At 64.9% G+C, this 24,788-nt stretch overlaps 4 protein-coding genes across 6 annotated transcripts in view; 3 read left to right on the top strand and 1 right to left on the bottom strand.

Moving 5' to 3' along the window:
* NPLOC4 (NPL4 homolog, ubiquitin recognition factor) overlaps window positions 1-8,906 on the top strand; it is a 28,233-nt gene extending 19,327 nt beyond the window's left edge. Inside the window, exons 13-17 of the mRNA XM_030506415.1 lie at window positions 3,913-3,984; window positions 5,510-5,605; window positions 6,243-6,359; window positions 7,243-7,345; window positions 7,586-8,906. Of these exons, the coding sequence (XP_030362275.1) occupies window positions 3,913-3,984; window positions 5,510-5,605; window positions 6,243-6,359; window positions 7,243-7,345; window positions 7,586-7,743 (546 nt within the window). The 3' untranslated portion in view covers window positions 7,744-8,906. The remainder of the gene's footprint in view (window positions 1-3,912; window positions 3,985-5,509; window positions 5,606-6,242; window positions 6,360-7,242; window positions 7,346-7,585) is intronic.
* LOC116915282 lies at window positions 7,846-9,842 on the top strand. 3 transcript variants are annotated; one of them, XR_004389994.1, is made up of 4 exons: window positions 7,846-9,086; window positions 9,188-9,282; window positions 9,470-9,522; window positions 9,600-9,801. XR_004389994.1 is itself a non-coding variant. In XM_032920292.1 (4 exons), exons 2-4 carry the CDS (start codon window positions 9,192-9,194, stop codon window positions 9,778-9,780), a joined length of 402 nt encoding a protein of 133 aa, XP_032776183.1. In that variant the 5' UTR covers window positions 8,845-9,086; window positions 9,188-9,191; the 3' UTR covers window positions 9,781-9,842. The 3 variants fall into 3 exon arrangements, 2 of the variants coding, with proteins under 2 accessions (XP_032776183.1, XP_032776184.1); XM_032920292.1 differs by having other exon boundaries at window positions 8,845-9,086; window positions 9,393-9,522; window positions 9,600-9,842; XM_032920293.1 differs by having other exon boundaries at window positions 9,034-9,086; window positions 9,160-9,282; window positions 9,393-9,522; window positions 9,600-9,842.
* A 108-nt stretch (window positions 9,843-9,950) lies between these two features.
* On the top strand, window positions 9,951-18,202 carry FAAP100 (FA core complex associated protein 100). Its single transcript, XM_030506417.1, has 10 exons — window positions 9,951-10,016; window positions 10,617-10,800; window positions 11,628-11,746; window positions 11,944-12,908; window positions 13,938-14,088; window positions 14,674-15,455; window positions 15,846-15,982; window positions 16,751-16,867; window positions 17,283-17,369; window positions 17,479-18,202. The coding sequence occupies exons 2-10, from the start codon at window positions 10,636-10,638 to the stop codon at window positions 17,602-17,604; spliced, it is 2,649 nt and encodes an 882-aa protein (XP_030362277.1). The 5' UTR covers window positions 9,951-10,016; window positions 10,617-10,635; the 3' UTR covers window positions 17,605-18,202.
* A 425-nt stretch (window positions 18,203-18,627) lies between these two features.
* Window positions 18,628-21,571, bottom strand: FSCN2 (fascin actin-bundling protein 2, retinal). The gene is made up of 5 exons (XM_030506418.1): window positions 20,749-21,571; window positions 19,491-19,647; window positions 19,283-19,404; window positions 19,035-19,202; window positions 18,628-18,947 (listed from the first exon to the last, which is right to left on the bottom strand). The coding sequence occupies exons 1-5, from the start codon at window positions 21,569-21,571 to the stop codon at window positions 18,742-18,744; spliced, it is 1,476 nt and encodes a 491-aa protein (XP_030362278.1). The 3' UTR covers window positions 18,628-18,741.
* Between the last annotated feature and the right edge of the window lie 3,217 nt (window positions 21,572-24,788).

A 24,788-nucleotide genomic window follows, 5' to 3' on the forward strand; every position in this document is an offset into this window, starting at 1 on the left:
CACGTTTTGTGTCTGTGGAGCAGGAGCAGGAGCTACCACGTCCCGTGGGGCTGCGGCTGTTCCTGCCTGAACGTGAGTCACCTCGTGGCGCGTTAGCGCGGATGGGCTGTTCTTCCATGGAACAGGAGAGCTGGCGGCACCGGCGCTGTCCTGCCTCGGGAGGGGAGGCGTTCTTCCCGAGGCTCTACCCCTGTGATTCCTGTATTTCTTTACCATTCTCTTTATGTTGGCCCCTGGCCCCGCTGCTCGGAGGAGCCACCCCTGTGGAACTGGCAGTACGCGCTTTCCGCATGCGGCCGCTGCGCTCCTGGCTCGGGAGGGCTGGAGTTCTGCTCCAGCGTGAGCATCGAGGGCTTTGGGGACCATGAGTTCGAGTTCCTTTGCTCTGGTATGCCTCTCCAGGTAAGATTAGCCAGAAGGAAGAACACATCCCCCCTGGCCTCATGGGTTGTCTGCGCAGCATCGCCGCGCAGCGCTGTCTCCAATCTGAACGTTGCACAACCAGCAAATTCATCTCAGTGAGTTCAGTGCAGCAAAACTCATGAAGGAGTCGCTCTTGTCAAGACACAGACACACGAGTGAGAGTAACTGCTCTCTGTGAGTAAAGACAACGGTGTTGCAGTGGCCACTTCACCCTGATTCTCAGCTGGATGGGGCAGAGCCTGTCTGAACGTTACATACGAGCATTTTCCATTCCCTGTCCTCTACCCTCAAGACGTCTCCTTTGTCCCTCTGGTTCTAGAAATTAACCGCATTGATCTTGATTTCACTAAAAAGGTACCTTCCGAGCCCTGGGTTGATTATTCAGAGCTGAAGTTGAAGAGATTGGCTACGTTTTGCAGACCCTTTGAAACACTTGGATAATTGGATTTTTGGACTGGCTTTGTCTCTTATCACGGGTATTTGTGTCAGCTCAGTGCAAACATGGAGATGTCACCGTTGCAATGAATTGCATTTTACAGCTGCCTTAACATTCCCCCTGAGTTTCTTCGGGATGGTGTCAGATGAAAGCCCTTTACAATGGCACCAGTGTTGTGAAAGAGCCCTTTGCCCTCGCAGAGTCCAGCGTGGGCTTTGTGCATTTACAGCGGCTGAGCCTTGGCTTGTCGTCTGCAACGCGTGGTCCCATCCGGCCCTGGGCGAGCCCTGCGCCAGGGCACTGCTTTTATCAGAGCAGAGGGCCCTGTGAGCCCGGCTGCCCGCAGCGGGGCACACGCTGCTTCCTCCTGTTTGCTCTGAAACCCTCTTCCAGGGCAGGCACCGCAGCCAGCCTGCAGGGAGGGTTCACTCACCGTGAAGGACTTCCCCTGCCTGGCCTCCTACCAACACTTCATGTTGGACTGGAAAAGCCGCCTTAGCCTTAAATGTCCCAGCTGCTCTGGGGAGGAGGATGCTCATTAGCTCATGAGGAGTCTCCTGAGAAGGGTTTCAACTCTCACTGACCTATTGCTCTTACAAAAGTTGCTTCATTTCTGGGTCAGCTGCTGGATCTGTGCAAAGGGGCAGGGCTGCCAGGTAAAGCTCTTGGAATCCACAGAGGGAAGAGTGAGGTTGGGCTTTATGAATGCACAGAAAGGGCAGGGAGCTGCTCAGCTCCGTGGTGCCTTCAGCAGAGCGGGTCCAGCGTGGGATGCTGACGGTGTGGGATGCTAACAGCCATCCAGCCCTGGGACACGGAGCCAGAGCCTCCCTCCTGGCTGAAGCCACCCAGGCTCCTCACTCGGATCACGAACCCCGAGGCCACCCAGCAGCCAGTCCCCCTGCAACCATCCCAGAGCTGCAGGGGTGTGCAGTGCATCCCGCATTCCCTGCGGGAGCACCCATCCTTCCCCCTGCTTGACCCCATCCCTCTGCAGCTCCTGCCTCCAAACAGTGGTTCGCGAGGCTCTAATCGCAGCGCCTGACGCAACCTCCAGCTTGCTCCTGTCTTCAGGATGATTCATTGTCCAGCTCCTCCAGGCTTTGCTGCTTGATTTCTGTCCAGGAACTAAATACTTGCGCCTTCGTGAACCTCTTCCTGGCCTCCCTTTGGAGTCATTGCTTCTGGGCGTTCATGGCTTTGGGGGTCTCAGCAATAACATGCCAAGAGGCACTGCTGGGGCCCTGGGGGCTGCTGAGTTCAGGATGAAGATGTCTTTCTCCCAGCTTGACGTTTGTTAAGGCCTTTAAAACGTAATTGCCTAATAAAATGGTGTTATGGGGGTTGGAGGCGAAGTGCTGGCGTTGAGGGGGGCTCTGTCTGAGCAGGGGCAGGGACTGGGGGGGACGAGGTTCCCCCCCAGTTTGGTGCTAACAGCCCAGTGCGCGTTTTGAGGCCTCGCTCGGCAGCGTGACATTCAGAAGAAGGCATTTAACATGGAAATCCCCAGAGGCTGGGATTAAAGCGAACAGGTGCTGGAAAAATGTTTCTGCATATTAGAACTTAATTAGATTTGAAAACGAATTCCAGATGGGCTCATTACGTGTGAGTTGTTGCAGGTTCCTTCTTGCCTGGGCAGGCTTGTGTTTGGGAAGCCGCTCCGGTCTCGTTGGATTTGATCCCTGCCTCTTCGCGGCATCGCGGCAATCTGGGGAGCGGGTTTAGCTTTCAGCTCCTGTGATCTCCCTGCGAAGGCTCCACGTCTCCTCCTGCTCCTGTCAGAGCCAGGGAGATCTGAGGCCACGAGCCACCGGGCTCCTTGCTGAAATAACCACAGGGCCAACAACCTGTCATGTTCAAGGAGAAAAAGATCCTTATCGGGGCTGCTTTTAAAAAGGAGCTTCAAAGACTGGAAGGTAGATTGTTTTTTTGACAAAGGGACCAGTTCCTGGGGACGGAGGATGTTTGGGAAAGGGGCTGGGGAAGGGGGGATGCTGCCTGGAGGGGAGCAGCGTGCCGGAGCCTGCTGGGGCCGTGTCTGCGTGTGCCGGGAGCGCGCAGCGGGAGAGCTGCCGCGCCACATACTTGTGCTGTGTAAATACCAACGTAAGGCAGCGGGGCTGAGAGCGGGGGAGTGGTGGCAGAAAACACGGATCCGGAGAGGAGGGAGCCGGCTGTGGGCGGCTCATCCCGGGAATGCCGCTCCAAACCCCATCGGGGGGGCCGCAGCCCTCCGCTGAGGTGTCGGGGTGACGGCGCTGGGGCTGCCTCCAGCCACGGGGGCTTCCGAGAGCTCAGCGAATGCAAACTTCAGTGTAAGGCTCCTGATTGGGAACTATGGGCGTGTGATTTATATGGGGCTCAGTGAATGATTTATAACATGTTAAGTGATGATTTAGGTAGAGAATACAACCCCCTCTTAGAGAATCTTTAATGAAAAGTGTCAGTTCTCATGAATTTATTTCGGGAGCCGTGTTTGAACTCGGCGTGTTTGACATCAATCACGTCTAATTGTCATCCCATGATTAATGAACATATGCTGGCCGTTTCTCTCCATAATTAAACTTTACCTTCACTGCGCCTGGCAAAGCAAAACAAGTTTGTGCCTTGTGATGTGCTGGTTCTTCAGGCTGTGTGTGAGACAGAGCCGGGATTTCCACCTCCCAAGCGAGAGGCTCGCAACCGGTTCTGCAGAAAGTCAGGTTTGCCTCGGCTGAGAACGCAGCTGTGGCGCTGTCCCTGCCTTCTGCGGCACCCCGCGTCGTAAAATGGCATTTACACTGCTCAGATGGTGCCAGGCACCTCCCTGGCGGTGGCAACTGAGGCAAACAGAGCAAGGTGGGTTGTGACCACGCTCGTGTCCTCCTTATGGAGGCACAGAGCTCTCCAGCCCCCGGGAGCTGCAGGGAACCGGGCAGCACCAGCCGCACAGGAGCAGGTTCTTCTCTGCACCCTTAGCTCTGCCCAAGCCGAGGATCCCAGGCTCCTGTGTGGGTGAGGATCCCGTTGGCTTCACTTCCATGCTGAGGAATAATAAGACTCTTATTTTTCAGGACATAGACAAGTTTGGCAACGAGATCACACAGCTGGCCCGCCCGCTCCCGGTGGAGTACTTAATCATAGATGTAAGTATTCCTTGCACTTGTTTGCTCGCAGCAGGAGATGGTCAGGGCGGAGGGAAGCTCTTAACCCACTTCTAAATTCACACTGGAGGTGATTCATACGACAGATATTCCTCCTTTCTCCTTTCCCCTCTGCTGCCAGGCATTGCTAGCACTGAGATGTGCTCTGGGGTACTTGCAGAGCTCCTTGGGATCAGTGTGTGCCAGGGAACACGCTCGCTTCCTGGGAAAGCACTGCCTGGTGCGTGATCCCAGCTGGCACGTAGCCACACGGGGGGAAGCAGCCAGCCCCACGGGTACGTGTGCTGGGCACTGCCTCACGGGGAGCTAGTGAGGAAGCTCCGGTCGCCTGTCTCTTACAATCCAGCCCCTTCCAGTGACTCAGCAGAGCAGGTTGGTTGTGCAGAAATGCCTGTTCCTGAGGGAGGGAATTCCCGCTGCAGCGCTTGGCTGGAGCCGGGCTCTGCCTGCCCCTGGGCGAGCGGTGCCAGGCCCTGGGGCACAGCTCTGCCCTGTGGCTCGCAGGGAGGCTGCGGAAGGGAAGCACATAATTGGGATGACAGATGATGTTGCTGGAGCTGGTGTCGATGATGGGTAAATCCACCCGGAGCAACTGGTGGGGCGCAGCTGCCCCGGCACAGGCGGTGTGTCCCGCGGGAAGCTGGTGGCTCGTCCTTCGTCCCAGGTCACTGGTGTCACTTGTCACTGGGGCTGGTGCTGGGATGTGTGACACAGAGAAATGGTGTGTCCGGAACAAGGGGCCCTTTGTGCCCCTCGGCAGCGCTGCAGCAAATTTATTGCTCCTGTAGTAAAAGCATCTGTTTCCGGGTGCCTGGGGTGTCATTAAGATGAAAAGAGATGGATGGAACATGCATGGAGGAAAGTTGCACTTCTGAAACGTTGTGGTTTGTCTCTTTAAAGGGAAAAAAGGCTTTACTGCAGCCAGTGCTGCCCGGGCAGGTACTGCTGCAGCTCTGCTTCCCACGGGCCCCAATGACAGAGCCCAGCAGTCACTGACTGCCACCAAGCCTTGAAGCCCCCAGGGTTAGGACTGGTTTAAACACCAGAAGCTGGTCTAAGCTCTGGTTTGTGAGCTCAGAAACGTGGGTGCAATCTTGTGTTGTCCCGTTCCCCTCCCGTTGGCACAGGGTGGGTGCACCCAGGGCACGGGGTGAGTGTTCAGTGAGGTGCAAAGGTGTTTTCTTGGCGCCCGCAGCACAGACCCCTGGCTTCCCCAGGGCCAGACGTGGGGACTGTGCCCTCCCCTGTCCCCGCTTGGTGTTACGGTGACATCAGTACATCTCCCTCCAGCTCCATCAGAAACAACTGCCAGGAGCTGAGGGCGCTGCTGATTGCAGTATCACTTTAGGTATGAGAAGCCATCGGAAGATCCCAGATGCAGTTCCCTTGCTGTCTTCCTGGCTGAGCTCTAACACGCAGCCTGCCTGCTCTTGGCTGTCAGGAGCTTCCCGTATCCCACTTGCCTCTCTCCTGCCAGCTCTCTGATCATCCTGTCTTGGGTTTACAGATCACTACGACTTTTCCCAAGGACCCAGTCTACACGTTTTCTATTTCTCAAAATCCATTCCCCATCGAGAACCGTGATGTGCTGGGAGAAACTCAGGTAAGGAATGCTTCAGGACAAGGGGAATGGCCTTAACCTGCCGGGGAGGGGACTGAGATGAGCTCTGAGGCAGAAGCTCTTCCCTGTGAGGGTGCTGAGGCACTGGCACAGGGTGCCCAGAGAAGCTGTGGCTGCCCCATCCCTGGCAGTGTTCAAGGCCAGGTTGGACACAGGGGCTTGGAGCAACCTGCTCTAGTGGAAGGTGTCCCTGCCCGGGGCAGGGGGTTGGAGCTGGAGGAGCTTTAAGGTCCCTTCCACCCAAACCAGGCTGGGATTCTGTGAGACCTTTTCCTGCAAGAGGCCCATAGGGCTGAGCAGAGGCAGCTGCTGGACGGCTCGAGGCTCTCTGCGTGTTGCCAGCACACAGAAACCTGGAGTTGTTTAAAGCAGCAACAGCTCGTTTTTAAGGAGGCTGTGCCAAAGGTGTCAGAGGCTTCCTCCAGGAGTCATCACGAGAAAGTGGTCACTGCCTCTTGTGGCTTTGGGAGAGGTTGGTTTTGGTCCTCGGTTCTGAGGACACCCGGGTTCAAGAGCAGAGAAAGAGGAGGGGCTGGATGCCAGAGTGAACCCATATAGGAAAATAGAGACGTCACGCGGGGAGAAGTGACTTCTCTTTATTACTGTCCCCTCTCTCCAGGACTTCCACAGCTTGGCCACGTATCTGTCCCAAAATACTTCCTCCATCTTCCTAGACATCATTTCTGATTTCCATCTGCTCCTCTTCCTGGTCACGAACGAGGTCATGCCTCTGCGGGTACGTAACGGGGAGGAACAGGTCGTGTCAGCACCACCGGAGCCCTAACCTGCTCCTGGGGTGGCACTTGGGGCTGTCACGAGGCAGTGACGGGCCCATCTGTGCAGGGCAGGCTGTGCCTCAGGCCCAGCACCTCCTCTTGCAGGCTCAGCTGCTGGTAGGAGGTTTAAAAGTAAAGCCAAAGCCCCGACTAGATCAAGAAGAGCTGAGAGTAGGGAGCGGGGGTGGCTGTTAACATGGTCACAGACCGGCCAGAGCCAACTTGGCTGCGGCTCTGGGAGCTGGGAATGTTTGTCCAAGTATCTCAGAATCAGAAATTCCTGTCGGAACGATAATGGGACCAGAGCCCCCAGATCCGTGAGGCCAGCGGCTCGCTGGCTGCGCAGCTTGGCCGGGCACCGGGGGCTTGGCCCAGGCCCCTGCTCCACATCTGCACCGCCGGACGCCAGAGGAAAGGGCCAGGTCCTTGCCAGAGGCTTCGAGGACATGTGCGGGGCAGCAGGGCTGACCCTGGGCGGCTGGAGATCGGGTTGGGGTGCTCCAGCACAGCAGGTCTGCACCCCTGGGTGCCAGGCTCAGCCCGCAGCACCCACATGCTCTCCTGCACAGGGCAGCGCGGCTTGGTTTGGTGATAACCTCCTCTAAGGAGAGGAAACGAAGCAGTTGGGTTTGAGGGGTGTTTCTGAGTGTTGGGGTAATCTACGTCTTGCTCCCTCCTCTGAACCCCACGAGGGCAACCAAAGGACATGTTAAAACAGCTCAAACTCCCAGTTGTGTCTTGCTGTGCCCGGTGGAGGGGGGCAGGAGGTGCTTCCCTGCTCACAGCCCCAGCACGGGCACTGCAGGAGGGGCTGCTGCTTGATTTCCCTCTTACGGTTTCCAGGACAGCATCAGCTTGTTGCTGGAAGCTGTGAGGACCAAGAACGAGGAGCTGGCACAGACCTGGAAGAAATCAGAGCAGTGGGCCACCATCGAGCAGCTCTGCAGTAAGAAAGGGGGGTCCCTCTGGGAGGGGGGTGCTGTGTCCCTTGGCCTTGGTTCTCTCCAGCCACCTCGGAGGCTGCTGGAGGCTGGGGAGGGAGGAAAGCTGTGCCCGGATCCTGGGCAGCGAGTGGGGACGCGCTGTGGGGCGCTGGCCGTGGGGCAAGGGCAGCGTCTCCTGGCGGGGTGGGACGGGATCCGCCAGGGGCCTGCTCGCAGCGCCGCGGCCGCGCTCTGTCCCGCAGGCACGGTGGGTGTGCAGCTCTCCGGGCTGCAGGAGTACGGCGCCATGGGCGGCCCCACGCACGCGGCGGCGGCGGCCATGTGGGCCTGTCAGCACTGCACCTTCATGAACCAGCCGGGCACGGACCACTGCGAGATGTGCAGCCTGCCGCGGAGCTAAGCAATACACACAGCGAACCCCGAGCAGCAGCAGCGGTGCTTGTCCCTCCCTCCTCCTCCCTTCTGCTTCCCGGGGTGCGGAGCCGGCGGGGGGGAGGCTCCAGCGTTCCCCACCTTCCCACCCCTTGGAGGGGCAGCCCCATAGCAGGAGCGGGCGCCCCGGCTTTACCTTGATGCTGGGTGACCAATGCTTAACCTCAGCCTTCACCCCACCACCCCCAGCTCCTCTCTCAGCCCGCTCGGGGTGAGCACTGGGGGCTTGGGGACCCCCCAAGTGCTGCCCAAAGCACCCTCCCTGCGTGGTGGGGGTGATGGGGGGGCTTCGGCACCCCCCTGCCCGCAGCTTTGCTCCCCTTTCCCTGCCCCTGTGGGTCGCTGCCGCCAGCCTCGGGTGCCCAGGTCCCGGCTGCTTCCACACTCATCAGCCCAGGCCAGTGCTGGGCCACACAGCAGCTCTGCCAGACCCGGCCCCATGCCAGAGCAGGATGGGCCCCCAGTCGACACTGGGCACGTGCCAGCTCTTGTTTTGGCACCACTCCTGCGGCACACACGGCTCCTTCCCTCTCATGCGGCAGGACATGCCTTGGCATCAGGCTGGGTGCACCCCACATCGTGCCCCCCTTCCCTGTGGGGTCTGCAGGAGGGTGCCCCTCGGGGACCCTGCAGAGAGCACTCTGCGCTCTTGGGCTGCAGCTTGTCCCCTCCTTTAGGCGAGGCTGGGCAGGGGGAGGCACATAACTTGGGGCACCCGCGGGCCTTGGCCTGGGGAGGGAGCTGCGCCCCACAAGTGGTGCCTTCCCCCATGTCCCTTCTGGGCTCATCCCCCCCCGGTGCTGGGGTTTTCTCTCCCCTTCAGACCCCGGCTGGGGCAGGGGCATTGCCCGGGGGGCTTGACCCTCTTCTGGCCGGGCCGCTGGAGCCCCCCAGCCCTGGCACTGCGGGTTTGAGCCTTAGTTCCCCCCCCGGGGCGCCGGTTCCAGCGCTGCCCCGTGCTCTCCTCACAGCGGAGAGCCGTGAGGCCGCATCCTGCACCAGGCCAGCGCGTCCCCGGCCTCGGGCAGGGCGCGGGGACCCCGGTTTGCTTTCCCCCGGGTGTGCGGGTGTTGGTGTGCGGCGCCTGACCCGGCGCAGGGTAACGTTGAATAAAGAGCACCTGAACCGAGAGAGCCAGCGCCGTGCCTCCCGCGCTGCGTGACCGCCCCGCGGCGCCGCCGTCCCGCAGGGCCCGCTGTGCCGCCGTCTGGTTGCAATCAGCACCGGGGCCGGGCCCCGCGCCAGCCCCGCGCCTTCAAAAGGGACGGCGGGAGCCGCACGGAGCCAGAGCCGCGGGCGCCGGGCGCAGAGGTAGGACGGGGCGGGGGGGTCCCATGTGCCCCTCGGGGAGGGGGGGACACGACGCCCCGCGGTCCCCCCCCAGCTCCGGGGTCCCTCCTGCTCCTTGGCAGCACCATGTCGCGACTCATCCCGCTGCTGCTCCTGGCGGCTCTGGGCTGTGCCAAGCTGAAGCGGCGGCCGCTGGCGTCGGACGATGGAGCAGACGGTAACCCCCGAACAGCGGGGACGTGCGCGGGCAGGGCCGGACGGGCGCTGGGCTCCAGGGGGCCGGGGGGGTCCTGCCGCAGCCAGCCCGTGCCCCGCCGGTCCCCGCAGCCGAGGTAACAGCGGGGAAGGGCTGCGCCAACCTGACCGTGGTGCTGGATAACTGGAAGTTCGCCATCACCTCCCAGCTCAGGAACCTGCTGCTGTTCGACCACCACACGGTGCTGCCCGACTACGGGAGGTGAGGGGCGGGGGGTGGGCGCACCGGGACCGGCGGGACGGGACGGACGGGGGGTGCTCACCCCGGTGCCCGCGCAGGATCCGGTCGCTGTCGGGGGCTCTGGACGGGCTGTACCGGGACTTCACGGCGCTGAAGGAGCAGCTGGGGCAGCTCTCGGCGCGCTTCGCCGAGCTCGAAGCCTTCGTGGAGCAGCTCAGCCGGGACCGCGGCACCGGAGCCCCCCTGCGCCGCCGGGGGCCGCCCCGCGCCCCGCAATAGCACCGGGCGGGTCCATGGTGGGGGGGGTCCCCCCGGCCCCATCAATAAAGCCGCTGCCGCCATCGCCGCCTCGCTCCAATCTGTGCCCCCCCCCCCCGGTACCCGGTACTGCCCCCCCCACACCCCCGGTACCGGGCCCGCCCCTCGCGGCTTTACGGCTTGTCGCAAACTCTCCGCCCATTGCGGCGGCCGCCGCCGCGCAGCCGTAAAGCGGAGCCGCCCGCGCCCCCCGCCCGGTACCCGCAGCCCCACCGGGAGGCGATGGGGGGGGGGGGCGGGATGCAGGGGGGGGGGATGATGATGGGGGGGGCGGGTTTGGGGGTGTGGGCCTGGGGGGGGAAATGGGGCGGGGGAGCGGGAGTGGGGGTGATGCTTGGGGGGGCTTAGGCCTGTGGGGGGGGGACGGTGGAGCTGTGGGGGGCTATGGGGCTCAGACGGGGCTGTGGGGCTGAGGCAGGTCGGGGGGGCTGTGGGGCTCAAGCGGGGCTTTGGGGCTCAGATGGAGCTGTGGGGCTGAGGCGGTTTGGGGGGGCCGTGGGGTTCAGTGGGGCTGTGGGGCTTAGGGAGGTTTGGGAGGTCTGGGGCTCAGGCGGAGCTATTGGGGGCTATGGGGCTCAGGCGGGGCTATGGGGCTCAGGCAGGTACGTGGGGGCCTGTGGGGCTCAGGCGGGGCTATGGGGTGCTATGGGGCTGGGTCGCAGCACTCCCAGTGCTGTCGGTGCCCATGGGGTGCCCGGGCTCAGCCCGCCCCCCGTGGCGCTGGGCCCCATCCCGGGTACCCGCTGGATGATGGGGGGTGTCCGTCCCCCCCAGCAGTGACCCGTTGCCGCCCCCAGGCCGGCAGCTCGCGGCAGCATGGCGCAGGTGGGCCATCGGGTGGATTACCTGGCGGGGTTCTGCTGCCCGCTGGGGGGGCTGGCGGCGGGCAAGCCCCGCGTGCTGTGCCACGACAACGAGATCTACCTCTCCAACGGCAGCGAGTTCGTCTACGTCTACGACCAGGAGGGGAAGGTGCTGAAGGTGAGCGGCGGCGGGGGGGGGGGTCACACCGCGGCACACCCCCTCCCCATGCTGGGGGGTGCTGTGGGTCCGGTGTCCTGGGGCAGGGGGAAGGCAGCGGGACACCAGTAACAGCAGAGCCCTGCCTGGGGTCCCTCCATCAGGGTGCCCCCATCCATAGGTGACTTGTGTGTGAGCAGGCAGCCCCCCTGCGCCGGGTGTGGGGGGGTTGCTGCTGTCTGTCCCCTCTCCTCAACCCGCAAGACAAACAGTGGATTAAAGCAGAAAGGCCTTTTTTGCTCCGCGAGGCAGGTGACGTGTCTGTCATTGCTCCCCTACAGAGGCTTTCGCTATTGTCTCTGCTGTGACTAACAGCAGTCGTCGTGCGGAGTTATACACGGCTTCTTTTTTTGTTCCTGTTTTCCTTCCTAAGCAAGCCGCTGCTGTAATATCAGGATTTGCCTCCCACACTGTGCTCCTCCTCGCAAAGCAGATCATGTACCGGCTTCCCGATCCCTGCTGTCCCTCCCCTCAGGGCTCCCTCCTTACCCACAGCCCTCCTCCCGGCCCCCTGCCCCTCACCCGGCAACGCTCGGCTGGGCCCGTGGGCCTCGGAGCTGCCCAGGGATAGGTTTGTTCCTGGAAATCCCGTGTTTTCAGGACATAACGGCTTTGGTTTGGCTTTGTGCTGGGAGGCGGTGCTGTCCAGCAAGAGGTTTCTTTGCCAGGGCTCTGCCAGCCTGGCACCGTGGGCACCTTCACTCCCTCGGTGCTCACCCCGGTACGGAGCAGCCCCGTCCCCCTGGGCGCTGGAGGAAGGTGACGTTTCTCTCTGCTGTCCCCGCCAGGCCGTGTACCGATGCCCCGACCAGGTCTGGCACATGGAGCTGCTGCCGCAGCCCCGGCAGCTCTACATCCTCTGTGCCCACAGCGGCATTTACTGCGTGTCCCTGGACCAGCAGAGCAGGTGAGTGGCTGCCACCCCGGTGCTGTCAGCCTGGGGGACATGGGGTGGTTGGAAGCTCCGGCTCGCTGCTCGTGCAGCAGATGCTAAAAGCTGTGCTGTGGGGAGCCTGTTTCCGAGGGCCGGGGGGAGAGGCGGCCAAGGGAAGCGCTGGCTTCGCCCCACGGCTTGGCTGCGAGCTCTTCCCTCTGTGCTTGAAGGGTAATGGAGCAGACGGATGGTGACGGCCAAGAAAGCAATTGCCCTTCCGGCGTCCTCCCGGTGGATTCGGACGCCTGCATCTTCCCAGACTCCAGCCTGTGCATGTTCACTCTGCTCAACAACTTCGTCATCACCTTGTCCCAGGCTCACGGCAAGTGGTGGATGAAGCTGCACGAGCTGCAGTGCCCCGAGCAGGAGAGCCCCCCGTACCGGCAGGTCAGCGAGGTGGGCTTCTGCCCCGGCCCCCCGCCCGGCGGCGAGGGCGACGGGCCCCCCTCGCACTTCCTGCCCGTCCTGTGCTGCGCGTCCTCCCCGGGCACGCTGGGGTCCGGCGAGGGGCTGTGGTGCTCGGGGGGCTTCGTGCTGGAGGAGCCCCTCTTCAGCCTGCTCTTCGGGATCGACGCGGCCATGCTGGAGTCTCCTATGATCCTGTGCGGCTTCCCGGATGGACAGCTCTGCTCCGTGCCGCTGAAAGCCCTCAGCTCCTCGCCTCCCGTTGACGGCTGCCACGACGTTTCCAAGCAAGACCCTCCGGTGAAGATCCTCCACCATTTAGAAGAGCCCATCGTCTTCATCGGGGCCTTGAGGACGGAGCGGAGGGCGGCGGAAGACGCCGAGGACGAGCAGCTCTTTGGAGACGCTGGCTGTGACTGCGTGGTGGCCGTGGGCCACTACGGGAAGATGGTGGCCGTGAAGGCGGATCAGAGGGAGGAGGCCACGGTGCCGGAGCTCAGGGAGTACTACCTGCGCGGGCCCATCCTGTGCGCCGCCTGCGGCAGCGGCAGCCGCATGTACTACAGCACCCACTCGGACATCTCTGCTGTCGACCTGGACTGGGGGGGCGACTCCTCCGACCCCGAGGACGCGGAGAGCAGCACCGGCGTCCTGCCCCCCGTCCTGTCTCCGGCCAGTTTAAGTATCTGTAGCGTTGTGGCTCTTTCCTTGTCTTCTCGGGCGTCAGAAGGTACTGCTGGCAGCGGGGCGTGCGCTGGGGCTTGGGGTGGAGCGGGGCAGGAGAGCCGCCTAGTCCGGCCCGTGCGTCTCCACCCCTCCTCTCACGGTCCGCATTGGGCTCCGTCCTCCACCCGTTCTTGTTGACTCCCCTCGTTTTTGTAAGTCGTTTCTGTGTGGAGCATGGCGACTCGGGACCGGCGCGGCGCCTGCTGCCAGCTCCGGCTCTTCCCCCTCTGCTCGGCATCACGGTGCTGGCACCGGCCCTGCCTGTCCCCTCGTGCTCCCTGCAGCGGGGGCAGCCTGCGGGGAGCCCCTCAGGGAGCTGGGACGAGGCTCGCTCTGGAAAGGGGGGTTCAGCCATGCTGCTGCCTGCACCCGGGGCTTCCAGCCTGCACCGCGCGCTCAGCCCCACAGCTTTGGGTGCTGATTGTCCCCCGGCGAGGGCAGCGTGTGGTGCCTGCCCACAGCCTGGGCGTGCAGCAAGGTGCAGTGCTCGCCCTCAGCCCCTGCTTTGGGAGCAGAGTGCCTGGACAGGGGGAGAGCATCAGCACAAAGCGGGTCAGAGCAGGCAGAGGGGCGAGGAGAGGCTCCTGGGACACCCAGGCGAGCGCAAGGCAGGCAGCCCGGCCCCCCGTGCTGCCCGCAGAGCTGCATGTGGCTCGCTGCTGGGGACCCTGCATGGCAGCGCTGGCTCCCGGCATGCTGCGGCCCCCCCCAGCTCCTGCTGGCCTTGGCTTGGGGGCGGCCAGCTCCGGGAAGCATGGCTGGGGCGGTGGGGCTGTCGGGGACAGGACAGGGATGGGGGGGGGCGTTTCCCTTCGTGGAGCTGTGTGTGAGGTGGGCAGAGGTGCCGCTGTGGTCCGTGTCCTGTCTCTGTTGTACCCCTCTGCAGAGGGAGGGGATACCTTGGGGCAGGCAGTGCCGTCCTGTGCTCCCCCGGCACCCTGCGTCCCCCCAACCATCAGGGAAGCCCTGGCTGCCTTCCTGACCCCCCCCCAGCCACCCCCGGTTGCCTGACCTGCCCCATCTCTGCCTGTAGGTGAATCGGAGCTGTTGGCCTTGTCTGCCAAAGGCCGCCTCATGTCGTGTGGCTTGTGCAGCCCCGAGGAGCCTGACGTGGAGCTGACACCCGCCGAGATTGGCCGGAGGATTAAGGAGCTGCTCTCTGGGATCGGCAACACCTCGGAGAGGTAAAGGGCTCAGTGAGCTGCCAGGGTGACGGGCACCAGCCCTTCTGTGCCTCCGCCATGAGCTCTGTCAGTAGCTGCTCCAGCACCCCCGTTTCGGAGCGCAGGACAGGATAGAAGCGGTGTTTCAGGGCTGCCCCCCGGCGCTGCGGGCAGGCTGGTGTTTACAGCCTCGGCAGCAGAAGGTGGCAGAGGCAGCGTGCCAGGCGCTGCCAGACGCCCGGCGCTTGCCAAGCCGGCGGGGCCAGGCAGGGCAGGCGCGGGCCCCCGCGGCCATCTGCACCGCGAGGGATGCACCGAGCCCCCCCGTGGCAGCGGCGTTCCCAGGGTCTGGATCGATGGAGCTGCTCGTCGGGCAGCTCAGCTCAGGGGGGGCTCATGGGCAGAGCACCCTGGATCTGTGGGGAAGGAGATGGGGAGGTCCTGGGTGGATGAGGGCACTGGGGCTGCTCGGCTCGTCTGGGCGGTGGCACAGAGCCCTTGTGCAGCAGCCCTTTGTCACCACCCCCTGCCACGCTCCCGGCGCTGACCCAGTGTCCTCGCTGTCGTCCCTGCTCCTGTTTCAGCTCTGACCCTTTGTCCTTGCAGAGTTTCCTTCCTGAAGAAAGCAGTGGACCAAAAGAACCGAGCCCTGGCCAGCCTCAACCAGGTGATGAACGTGAGCGCGGCTTTGCTGTCCAGCCAAGAAGGCCAGAAGCCCATTGCTTGCACTGTCACTGCCAACTGGAGCTGCCTCCTGCTCCGAGACACCGTCACCATCTCCTGCCTGCTGGAGAACTGCAGCGAGTACAGCCTGGAGGAGGGCTGGACCCTCTGTGTCCAGCTCCTGGCCAGCCCCTGTGCCTTAGAGGAGGAATCTGTGGATGCGGCCACCACCTTCACCTTCCCCATCGACCAGCTCCTCCCTGGGAACAAGAGGGAGCTGACGCTGCCCCTCGGCTCTGCTGCCGACACCAAGCTGGACCTGCCTCTGACCATCTCCTGTGCCCTCTACTACAGTTTACGGGATATTTTGGGCAGCGGCTCCGACTCCTCCGAGGCCCTGGATGATCTCCTGCCCGACGACTCGCCCCTGCTCTCCCCAGACAGAGAGGGGATCTGCCTGCCCCTCAGCGAGTGCACCATTGACATGCTCCAGTGCCTGCGTTTCGAGAGCAGCCCCCCCGAGCCGGATCCCTCCCCACCGGCTCCTGCGCCCCCAGACCCCGTGGAGACCTTCCTCAAAGTGTCCCGGGAGCAGACTGAGCCCGAGGCGGGGAAGGACGGGGAGCAGCCGCCCGCCTCGGGAGAGGGGAACCTGCCCCCGTCAGCAGCGTCCATCAGGGTGGCCTCGGAGCTGCTGCAAACCGCGCTGAAAACCTCCGGCTCAGGTGGGTTCCTGGGGAGGAGCATCCCCGGAGCTGCTGGGTTTGTCCTGGGGCAGACGCGCTTCCATCCTGCTGGTTGGAAAACGCCTCCGAGACAACCCTCATTTATCAAAAGGGTAAATTCTGTTCTTACCCTTTTACTCAGAAAAAAAGGGAGAAATCATAAAATCATGGAATGGTTTGGGTTGGAAGGGACCTTAAAGCTCGTCCAGCTCCAACCCCCTGCCCCGGGCAGGGACACCTTCCACTAGAGCAGGTTGCTCCAAGCCCCTGTGTCCAACCTGGCCTTGGGCACTGCCAGGGCTGGGGCAGCCACAGCTCCTCGGGGCAGGGGGTGTCTCTTGGGGCGCTGTCGCAGTGTAACGAGCTCCGCTTTGTGCCCTGTGCCCGCAGAGGTGCCGCTGAGCTGTGCCACGCTGCGCTGGCTGCTGGCGGAGAACGCCGGCGCCGCGGCGCTGAGCGGCGGGACCGTGACCTCGGTGCGCGGCGCGGCTCCGGACGGAGGAGAGGTGCAGCTGCTCGTGCGAGAGGCAAGCAGGGGGTTAACCCTCCGGGGGGCTCCCCACCCCACAGCTCCGGCCCGCAGCCCCTCGCCCTCCCTCTCTGGGTGGGTTTGTGTCCCCCCGGTGTTACTTCCCTGCTAGGCTGGCTTTGTGAGGGGAAAAAGAGGTGCGACGTCCCCTCCCAGTGTCCCTTGGCTGGATCCCTGGGGGTGCTGTTTGCTGTGGGCTTTCCACTGGAGCGAACATCCCCTTCTGAGCACGAAGTTAAAGCAGTAACTGCCCGGCTTCTCTGGTGGACCCCGTGCTGGCGGGCTCAGGTTGGGTCACACCTGAGAGCCCCGATATCGCTGCTGCGACCAGGGACAGTGTTCATCGTGCTTGGGCTGAGCTGGTGGATTAAATCCACCGCGGTGGCAGCCAGTGTCTCGTTGGGAACGGGCATCCGTTGGCACCGGTGGCACTGGTTGCTCTCCTGGCTGCACTATGGGCTCTGCTGGGGCTGAGGGAGCTGGTGAGGGCTCATCTGGAGCCCGACGGCCACCGGGGCTGGGCTGGGGGCAAACACCCCTTAGAGGGGCTGGACAAGGGGTCTGATGTGCCCAGCTGGGCTGGCAGCATCCCTACAGTGTTTGCCCGTTCCAGGCTGGAGAGGAAACGGGTTGGGGGGTGCAGGGGGTAGGGATGGGGGAGAAGAGGCTCTTGGGGAGCCCTGTGCCGTGGGGAGGGGTCCTGGGGTGCCCTCACCCCCTCCCCTGCGTGGCAATGGTGGTGGTGAGGATGTTCTCGCTGTCCCAGGTGTCCATGAACGACTTCAGCCCCGCGGGGCCCATCCAGGCTGTGGAGATCCTGATGGAGAGCCCGTCCTTGGCCGACATGTGCAGGATGCACCACGCCGTGATCCGGCGCATCCAGGTACGCTCGGCCCCTGCAGACGTGGCCCTGGGGGACAGGGGGGACCCCGAGGCCACCAAAGCCCCGAGGGCAGAGCCTGCAGCCGGATGCTCGAGGAGGGTTTCTCTGGCACCACCGTGTGGCAGCCGGGCCTGGCTTTTGGCAGGACTGGGGAGTGGGAGCATCGTGCACCCCACTCCCTTCCTGAGCTCTGGAACGCCGGGAATGCCGTCCGTCTGCCCTGGGAACAACCCTGGTCAGCTTGGCAGCCGAGCAGAGCAGAGCAGTGGGGGCTGGCAGCCGTCCCGGAGGTGCTTCAGCGCCGGCACAGCGCGGTGCCAGGCCTGGGGCGGGCACGGCTGCCAAGCGGAGCCCTGCCTCGGGCCCGGGGCTGGGGCTCCCCGGGCCGGGCGCTCAGAGCTCCCCGTTCCCGCAGGCGCTGGTGCTGGAGCAGGCGGCGCAGGGCTCGGGGCCCCCCGACCTCCGCATGCAGTACCTGCGCCAGATCCAGGCCAACCACGAGGTGAGCCGGAGCACCGCGCACCCACCGTGGCACAGCGCCCTCCCCGTGCGGTGCGCGCCGTGGGGGCCCCTGTGCCAGCGCATCCCTCAACTCCACCTCCTGTGCACAGATGCTGCTGAAGGAGGCGCAGACCCTACGTGAGCAGTCACCCCACGGCGAGGAGGGAGCCGCGACGGCAGAGAAGCTCCTCCAGATCTACCAGCAGCTGCGTAACCCCAGCCTTGTTCTCCTCTGAGCAGCGGGGCGAGCCTGAGCCCCGCCGGCCGGGGCGGGTGCCCATGGGACAGCGGCGAGGAGGGACCCCCACCGGAGGAGGAGCGGGCCCGGGCGGGCGGTGAGGCCCCCGGGCGGCCGCGGCGGTGACCCGGGTTGGGGGGACGTGTGTGTGTGTATGTGTTTTGTGGTCGTGTTGGCAGCACCGGAGGGTCGCGGGGCTCCGGCGGCAGCGCTGGGGGCTCCTGGGCTGGCCCCAACCCGGCCCTGCCGCCCCGCAGGCAGCTCCGGGCCGTGGTGTCTTGTGGATCGTTCTAGCCGTGGTAGTTGTAGTGCTCTCCCGGCCGTGCCGCACCGGCTGTGGGCTGTGCCCCCGTGCCGCCTTGCCTTTCAGGATCAGGACAAACAGGGTGCTGTGCCAGGGTGCCCAGCGGGCGCCTGCCCCGGGGGAGCCCCGTTTTCTGCTGGGCAGGGGAGGGGGGTTTCCGCTCCCCCGTTGTTTCTATAAAGGATCCCGTGTTTTCGTGGCGGTGCCGCGGGGTTTGGCCGCGTCCTTCCCCGCCCCGCTCCAGTGTCTGTAACTCTGTCGTCTGCCATGAAAACGGTCGTGCCGCTCATGAGTGCCCGTCTCGTTGCTTTCCATCTCCCACCAGCGCCCCGCCAGCCCCCCGGGGGGCTGCCCCACAGCCCCTTCCTCACCCCCTGCCTGGCAGAGGGTCCGTGGGCATCCCAGTCCCTCCATGCTCCGGGTCCCAGGGCAGCCCCTCATGGTGCTGCTGGCAGTGGGTTTGTGTGGCTGAGCCCCCAGCCCCAGCTGCCCCATGGGACCCCCAGCCCTATGCCCCCCAAGCCTGGCAGCTCTGCCTGCAACAGCCTGGGGGTCCCCATATCCCAGAGAGGTGACAGGGCTGGGATGTAACAGCAGGATCAGCCCTTTCCGTGGGGTGTCGGTGCTCAGTCTCGGGGTTTAAGGCCCCAGGCTGGGCCATGGGGATGTCATGGGATCCTGGGTGCTGCAGGAGGAAGACAACGCACTGCCCTGGTCTGATCCAAACTGACTTTAATGCCACGAGCCGAGGGGGATCGGGGACAGAGCTGCCCCGGATGGTGCCGGTGCCGCCGCCAGCCCTTGCGTGGGGCCGAGCCGCTGCCGCGGGGGTCAGTACTCCCAGAGCGTGGCGCGCAGCACGGACTCGCTGTCGGCGCGCAGGGTGCCGGCCGGGTCCCCGCGCAGGTACCGCCCGTTCTTCGCTTTGATGGCGACACGTCCCCGCTCCCGGAACTCGAAGAAGAAATCCTCGGAGAGGTCCCCGTCGCTGCACACCGACCCGCTGCTCGCCACGTACCAGAACTTGCCCCCCTGCCCTGCGGGAGGGCCCCGGGGCTGTTGGTGGGGTCTGCCCGGACCCATGGTACCCCCCCAACCACGGTATCATCCCACCCGTCACCCACCTCGGATCTGGTAGGCGCCGTCGCTGAAGCTGATGTGGAAGACGTCGTAGACGGAGCGGTTGGATTCGAGCAGGTTGGAGCCGCGGTGGTAGCAGACGAAGCCGTGCTCGCCGCGCAGCACCAGCATCGGGCGGTTGATCAGCTTCAGGGTGAACTCCTCGTCCTCCCCTGCGCGGGAGCCCAGCCCTGAGCACCCCGGGGTGGGGGAACCGACACCGGGACCCCCCCAAAGCCACCCCAGCACTTACCCACGGCGTCGCTGACGGCCGCGAGCTGCCCGTTCCTCTTGGTGCAGACGTAGCGGCCGTTGCTGGCGCGCAGGGCCACGCGCCGCCCGCGCCACTCGATGTCGAACATGGTGTTGGCAGCGCTGGAGGTGAAGGGACAGCGTGAGCCGGGGCAGCCTGTGCCCGTCCCACCCCCAGGCCCCTTCCCCGGCCCCTCTGCACCACTCACACTTCGGTGGCCACGGCCTGGATGCCCCCATGGGCCACGAGGGTCCAGTAGCTGCCGGTGTTGGTGTGCAGGCTGCACTTGTTGGTGTTGCGGTCAATCTGGAGCTGGAAGGTCTCGTGGTTCAGCTCCTCGTCCTGGTTTGCCGACACGTTGATGCCTGCGGGCAGGAGGGGACGTTGGCACCGGCCACGCTCCGGCCACGTTCCCCCTCCCTGATAAATCCTTCTATGAGCAAGCGTGCTAATTGGGCCGGGTAAGCTGATTGCTGCGGGTCCATCTGGCCGGCGCCGCGCCGCACAATTCCCTATTTATAGCCTGCCCGACACCGCCACCCGGCCCTAAGCTGCTTGGCACAGGGGCAGCGCGGTGCCGGGGCAGCCGGGGGCATGGCACAGCCGTGGGGACCCCCGTGGGCTCCGGAGGTCATGGTGCAACCACGGCCCATGCCGGGCACCCCATGGTGGGGTCTGGCCGTGGGCACGGCTCTGCACAGCCCCTCCTGCCTGCTGCTGCCTGCCCAGGTGCCAAACAGCCCCATGCCAGGACACGCGTGTCACTGCGTGTGCAAACACATACATGCACCTCCATGGCACTGAGCAGAGCCCTACATGCATGTGCATGCACACACGTGTGCACATGCGCACACACTGTGCTGGGAAGAGCCCTGCACATGCACATAGGGGCTGCACAGAGCTGTGCACATGCGTGCACACACCACAATATCCATACATACACATGTATGAGCTGCACACGCGAATGCCCTGCTCACTCGCTCGTGTATGCACACGTGTGCACCCTCCCTATACACACCCAGAGAGCCCCGTGCACCCACACACACCCCTAAACCCACACATGGAGCTCTGCACACAAATCACACCCTTGTACAGATCTATACACACCCATGGAGCCCTGTGTGCACACACACACCCTATACACCCCTATGGAGCCCTGCACAGCCCCATTTCTGCTCCCACCCCAGCCCCACTGGCCACAGCCCCCCCCAGGCAAGCAGGACCCCCTGTACCCCTCAACTGCAGCCTCCCCAGGGCAGCAGCAGTGCCGGGATCCCCCATATCCCTGGGGAGCAGCATGGGGCACAGCAGCATCGTCGCCCAGCTCCTCCTGCAGGGTATCCCCAGGCCAGCGCTGCACTATGGGGTTGTTATTGTAGGGTCTGCTCCCATGGTGGTGTTCCCAGGGGCGGGAGCCGATCCCTGGGGGTCCCATGGGGCCGGCAGTGGGTGCGGGCAGCACTTACCCTGCCGGATGGAGACGTATCTGCCGTTGGCCGCAGTGAAGACCACCTGAGGGTGGCTCTCCTCCAGATCGAAGAGTTCATCTTTGCCCGGCTTGGAGCTGCGGCCGGACTTGAGGGTCCCGGTGGGCCCGGTGGGTGCCAGGTATTTACCATCACAGTCCTTGAAAGCCAACTTGCCCGCCTTGAACTCGAGGGTGTAGCCGGTGCGGGCGCCGGGCTCGGGCACCAGCGTGCCATCGCAGCGCAGGTAGCGCTCGTCGGCCGTGCGCAGGCTGTACTTCTTGTCCTGGAAGCAGAGGGTGATGAGAGCATCCACCCCCCAGGGCAGGTTGCTGTCGGTGGCGATCTCGTCCTCGTGGGCGCTGAGGTGAGCGTAGCGGCGGCGGCTCACGCTGAGCAGGTTGGCCTGGGGGTGCATGGCCAAGTGCACGGTCCAGAGCTCACCCTCCGTCACGCTGGGTGCGAAGCAGGAGAGGCGATCCTCGCGGCCCCCGAAGAAGCGCCGGTGCGGCGCCGACTGCAGCGCCCAGCGCCCGTCCGACTGCGTGATGATGCTGAAGCGCTCGTCCCGGCCCGGCTGCTCGGCCTCGCAGCGCACCTTCCCGTCCTTGTCAGCACCCAGGTACCGGCCCAAGTGGCTCTTGAGGAAGACGACGGAGCTGTCGGCTTCATCCTGCTCCAGCGTCCAGATCTGTTTGCGCTTCAGGCTGGGCGCCGAGGCGTTCACCTTGTAGCCGAAGCTCTCCGCCGTCAGGTACCGGCTCTCGCAGTTGATCAACCCGAACTGGATCTTCAGGACCTGGTGGATCCCATTCGTTGGCATCTTCTGCCGGCGCAGGGGGGGCAGCGGGGGGTCCCCGGCCCTGCCGAGCCCGCGGGGACGGCTGCGCTGCCCCGGTGCTGGTTAATCAGCCGCTATAGGGTTATAAAGCCTGGCCAGACTGCGGCGAGCGCCGGGGCTGCCGTACCCGGCCACCGCGGCGGCCCCCGGCCAGCGTCCGTCCCCGCGGCCTCGGCTCTCCTGCCACGGAGCCGCGGGTGGAAAACTAGTGTGGGAACCCGATCCGGCGTATCTGTTCCCGGCGGGTTAAGGTTACCGGCCCCTCTGATTGAGCAGTGGGTCACCTCCAGCCGCGCCGCCCCCCGGCCTGCCCCTAAGCGCCTTTACCAATTAGCCAGGCATTTTGATTAGTTTAAACCTTTTATCCTGCTTTGGGGCCCTTGGCCTCCATCTGTCCTGTTAGCACCAAATCCCTCCTGGAGCTGTGGATCAGGGTCATGGCTGCTTCTCCCCCCTCCAACAACCCACCGGGGTGATGGTTGGGACCCTCCATCTCCAGCGCAACAGGGCTGAGACTGTGCGAAGCTCATGACGGTGGCGTGGGTGCTGCTGGGGACAGGAGGGGACCGTCCTCACTGCACCGTCCCCTCAACCCAGCCTCCAGCTTTGACCACGCTCCACCGCAGGCACCTGAGGACAGGCTTTGGCCACCCCAAAGCGCCCAGACCCCCCCTCCCAGCCCCTAGCCGCGGCGATGCCGCTGTGCCGCAGCAATGCCGAGGCCGCAGTGATGGCTCCGCCGCCGCCTTCCCCCCGGCCCCGCGGCTCCGGTGTCAGCGCAGCGCCGGTCATTGTTCCCGAAGCAGCCCCGGGGATTGGGTACCTCATGACTTTTTCATGGCCGAGCCTCCCTCAGCCCCCCCCGTACGGCGATACCCGAGCCCGGCGCGGTGTAACTGACCCCCCGCGAAACGGATACGGGTCAGCTTTCGGGATGGGGGGGGATAAGTGGGTCAGGGTCCTGCGGAGGGGCTGGGGGGCTATGGGGGGCTATGGGGGGCTGTGGGCAGCCGGGTCTGGCGGGGTCTGGCAGCGCTGGGTCTCTGTGGGTGCCCACCAGCACTGAGCACTGAGCAACCAGGAGCTGCATTTATACGTGCTGCCCCACCCGATCCCTCCCATGGGGGTCAGGTTCCCTTTGGGGGGGCCCGTTTGGGCCCTGCCCCACAACCACAGCTTGTCCCTGCATCCCCCCGGGCTGGGGACACCCGGACCCCACTTCTGCATCACTCCCAGCTTTGGGGGGTGTCTTTGAGACCCCACATGCTCATAACAGCCCCCCCTGTGTGAGCATCACGGGGGTGCCCCCACCCCGGTCCCATCCAACACCATCCCACAGGGACGAGGGGTGCTGGGAGGGGGTCCCAGCCTCAAACCAGCCCCGGGGGGGGGAGGTTTTGGGGGGGCTGAGGGGTGGGGGTGGCGCGGGGTATCGGGTACCCCCCTCCCCGCGCCAACACCCGTCCCGGCCGTCACCGTGACGACGGGAGGGGACGGGACCGGGGGTGTGTGTGTGTGTGTGTCACCGCATCACCGCGGCGACGGGCGGCGGGGCGGGGCGCGGCGCCTTCCTCCTCCTCCTCCTCCTCCTCCCGCAGCCGGGGCCGGGCATCCCGCACCCACCGGCCCCATCGCTCCTAATACGGGCGGGACGCGCTGCCGGGGCCCGCCCCGTCCCGCGGGGGCACCGCCGGGCACCGTCGCCTTCTTTGGGCAGGAGGAAGCAGCGGGGCCGAGCCCCGGCACCGCCCCGGGGCCCCCCCGCCCATCCCCGGTATCACCGACCCCCGCGGGACCCCGCCCCGAGGTGTCACGTTCGTGTGTCCCCCCTTTGTGGGTGTCCGGGACCCCCCAATGTCACAGCACAGGGACCCCCGTAATGGGTGCCCGGGGGGGAGGTCCCTGCACCCCGGGATGGGAGTTATGGGATGCAGCCATCACCTGCAAGCCGCTATGAGCTGGGTCCCAGCCCAAGCCCACCAGAGCCCACCAGGACATGGCACAGGGATGTGAGACCCCCCCGAGCCGTGCTGGGACCCCTCATCCCGCTGACACGCACATCCCGGCACCCCCCGGCCTGCTGCTGCTGCACTGGTGACCCCTTCACACCAGGCTCGGCCACCAGCAGCACCGGGGCCTGCAGGAAGGGCTGGAGCCTGCAGAGCTTTGTCCTGAGCGGTGCTGGGAATCCCATGGGAGCCAGCCAGCTTCCCGGTACAGTGATGGCAAGGCCGGGAGCTGCCACTGCCAGCACCCAACAGCGCCAAGGGGCTGCTGGGACGGCACGTGGGGCTCTGCTGTGGTGTGTGGCTACCCCATGGTGTGTGGCTACCCGGCATGGCATTTGGATAGCTGGCATGGCGCAGGGGTCTCTGCTAGGGCGAGCCATGCCATGCCATTGGCAGCGATGTTGGGGACACAGCCCAGGGCACCCCAGGATGAAGCAGGGGACCTCAGACATGAGGAAGGACCCAGGCTGCTGGGGTCTGCTGTGGTCCATGGCCAGGCTGCCATCCATGGGGTGCACAGCACCAGCTGTGAGGTGTCAGCACCATCAGTGGGTGCACCACAGTGCTGGAGCTGAGGATGAGGGGTTTTGGGGTGCCTTGTGCTGGCTGTGTGGTGCTGCAGCACTGCCAGGGTGTGGGGTGCTGCCTTTGGAGTGTGGGGTGCTGCTATGGGGTGCAGGGTGCTGCTATGGGGTGCAGGGTGCTATCTGCAGGGTGCTGGGTGTCACTCCAGCATCATGGCCTTCCTGTAGGTGCTGGCATGACCGCAATGGACAGGGGGTGCTTATGGCTGCGGGACGGTGATGCCGGGATGGGACCGGTGCGGGTGCACTGGAGCTGCGATGCTGCTGGGGGTGTGGGGGCTCGGGGTGGGACTCCCTGGGCTATGGGTGCTGCCGGTGGGTGCTATGGGTGCCATCAGTGGGTGCCATGGGTGCCGTCGGTGGGGTACACGTGCTGCCCGCGGCGCCGCACGTGCTGCCCGGGGGGCAACGGGTGCTGGGGGGGGCACAGCCGGTGCCACCTCCGGGGCGCGGGGCTGGACCCGGCGGTACCGGAGGGGCCCGGGCCCTGCCCGGGGGCGGGGGGGGCGCTGCCGGGGGGTCCCCGCCGGGGCCGGGGGTCGCCGCCGCCCCCCCCCCATAATAACCCCATGCAGGTTCCGGGGTGCGCGGGGCGGGGGCAGCCCG

The sequence above is a fragment of the Strigops habroptila genome, chromosome 14 (genome assembly GCF_004027225.2).
Source record: "Strigops habroptila isolate Jane chromosome 14, bStrHab1.2.pri, whole genome shotgun sequence".
NCBI classification, from domain to species: Eukaryota; Metazoa; Chordata; class Aves; order Psittaciformes; family Psittacidae; genus Strigops; species Strigops habroptila.

What these genes read in the sequence shown, in the direction of transcription:
- LOC116915282 (XM_032920292.1), top strand. Translation starts at nt 9,192, where the DNA reads ATGTCGCGACTCATCCCGCTGCTGCTCCTGGCGGCTCTGGGCTGTGCC. An exon ending in GTCGGACGATGGAGCAGACG is followed by an intron (nt 9,283 to 9,392) that starts GTAACCCCCGAA and finishes CGGTCCCCGCAG; the next exon opens with CCGAGGTAACAGCGGGGAAG. An exon ending in GTGCTGCCCGACTACGGGAG is followed by an intron (nt 9,523 to 9,599) that starts GTGAGGGGCGGG and finishes GTGCCCGCGCAG; the next exon opens with GATCCGGTCGCTGTCGGGGG.
- FAAP100 (XM_030506417.1), top strand. Translation starts at nt 10,636, where the DNA reads ATGGCGCAGGTGGGCCATCGGGTGGATTACCTGGCGGGGTTCTGCTGC. An exon ending in TGCAGCTGCTCGTGCGAGAG is followed by an intron (nt 15,983 to 16,750) that starts GCAAGCAGGGGG and finishes TCGCTGTCCCAG; the next exon opens with GTGTCCATGAACGACTTCAG. An exon ending in AGATCCAGGCCAACCACGAG is followed by an intron (nt 17,370 to 17,478) that starts GTGAGCCGGAGC and finishes TCCTGTGCACAG; the next exon opens with ATGCTGCTGAAGGAGGCGCA.
- FSCN2 (XM_030506418.1), bottom strand. Translation starts at nt 21,571, where the DNA reads ATGCCAACGAATGGGATCCACCAGGTCCTGAAGATCCAGTTCGGGTTG. An exon ending in GGCCGTCAGCGACGCCGTGG is followed by an intron (nt 19,203 to 19,282) that starts GTAAGTGCTGGG and finishes GCTCCCGCGCAG; the next exon opens with GGGAGGACGAGGAGTTCACC. An exon ending in CGGCGCCTACCAGATCCGAG is followed by an intron (nt 18,948 to 19,034) that starts GTGGGTGACGGG and finishes GCCCTCCCGCAG; the next exon opens with GGCAGGGGGGCAAGTTCTGG.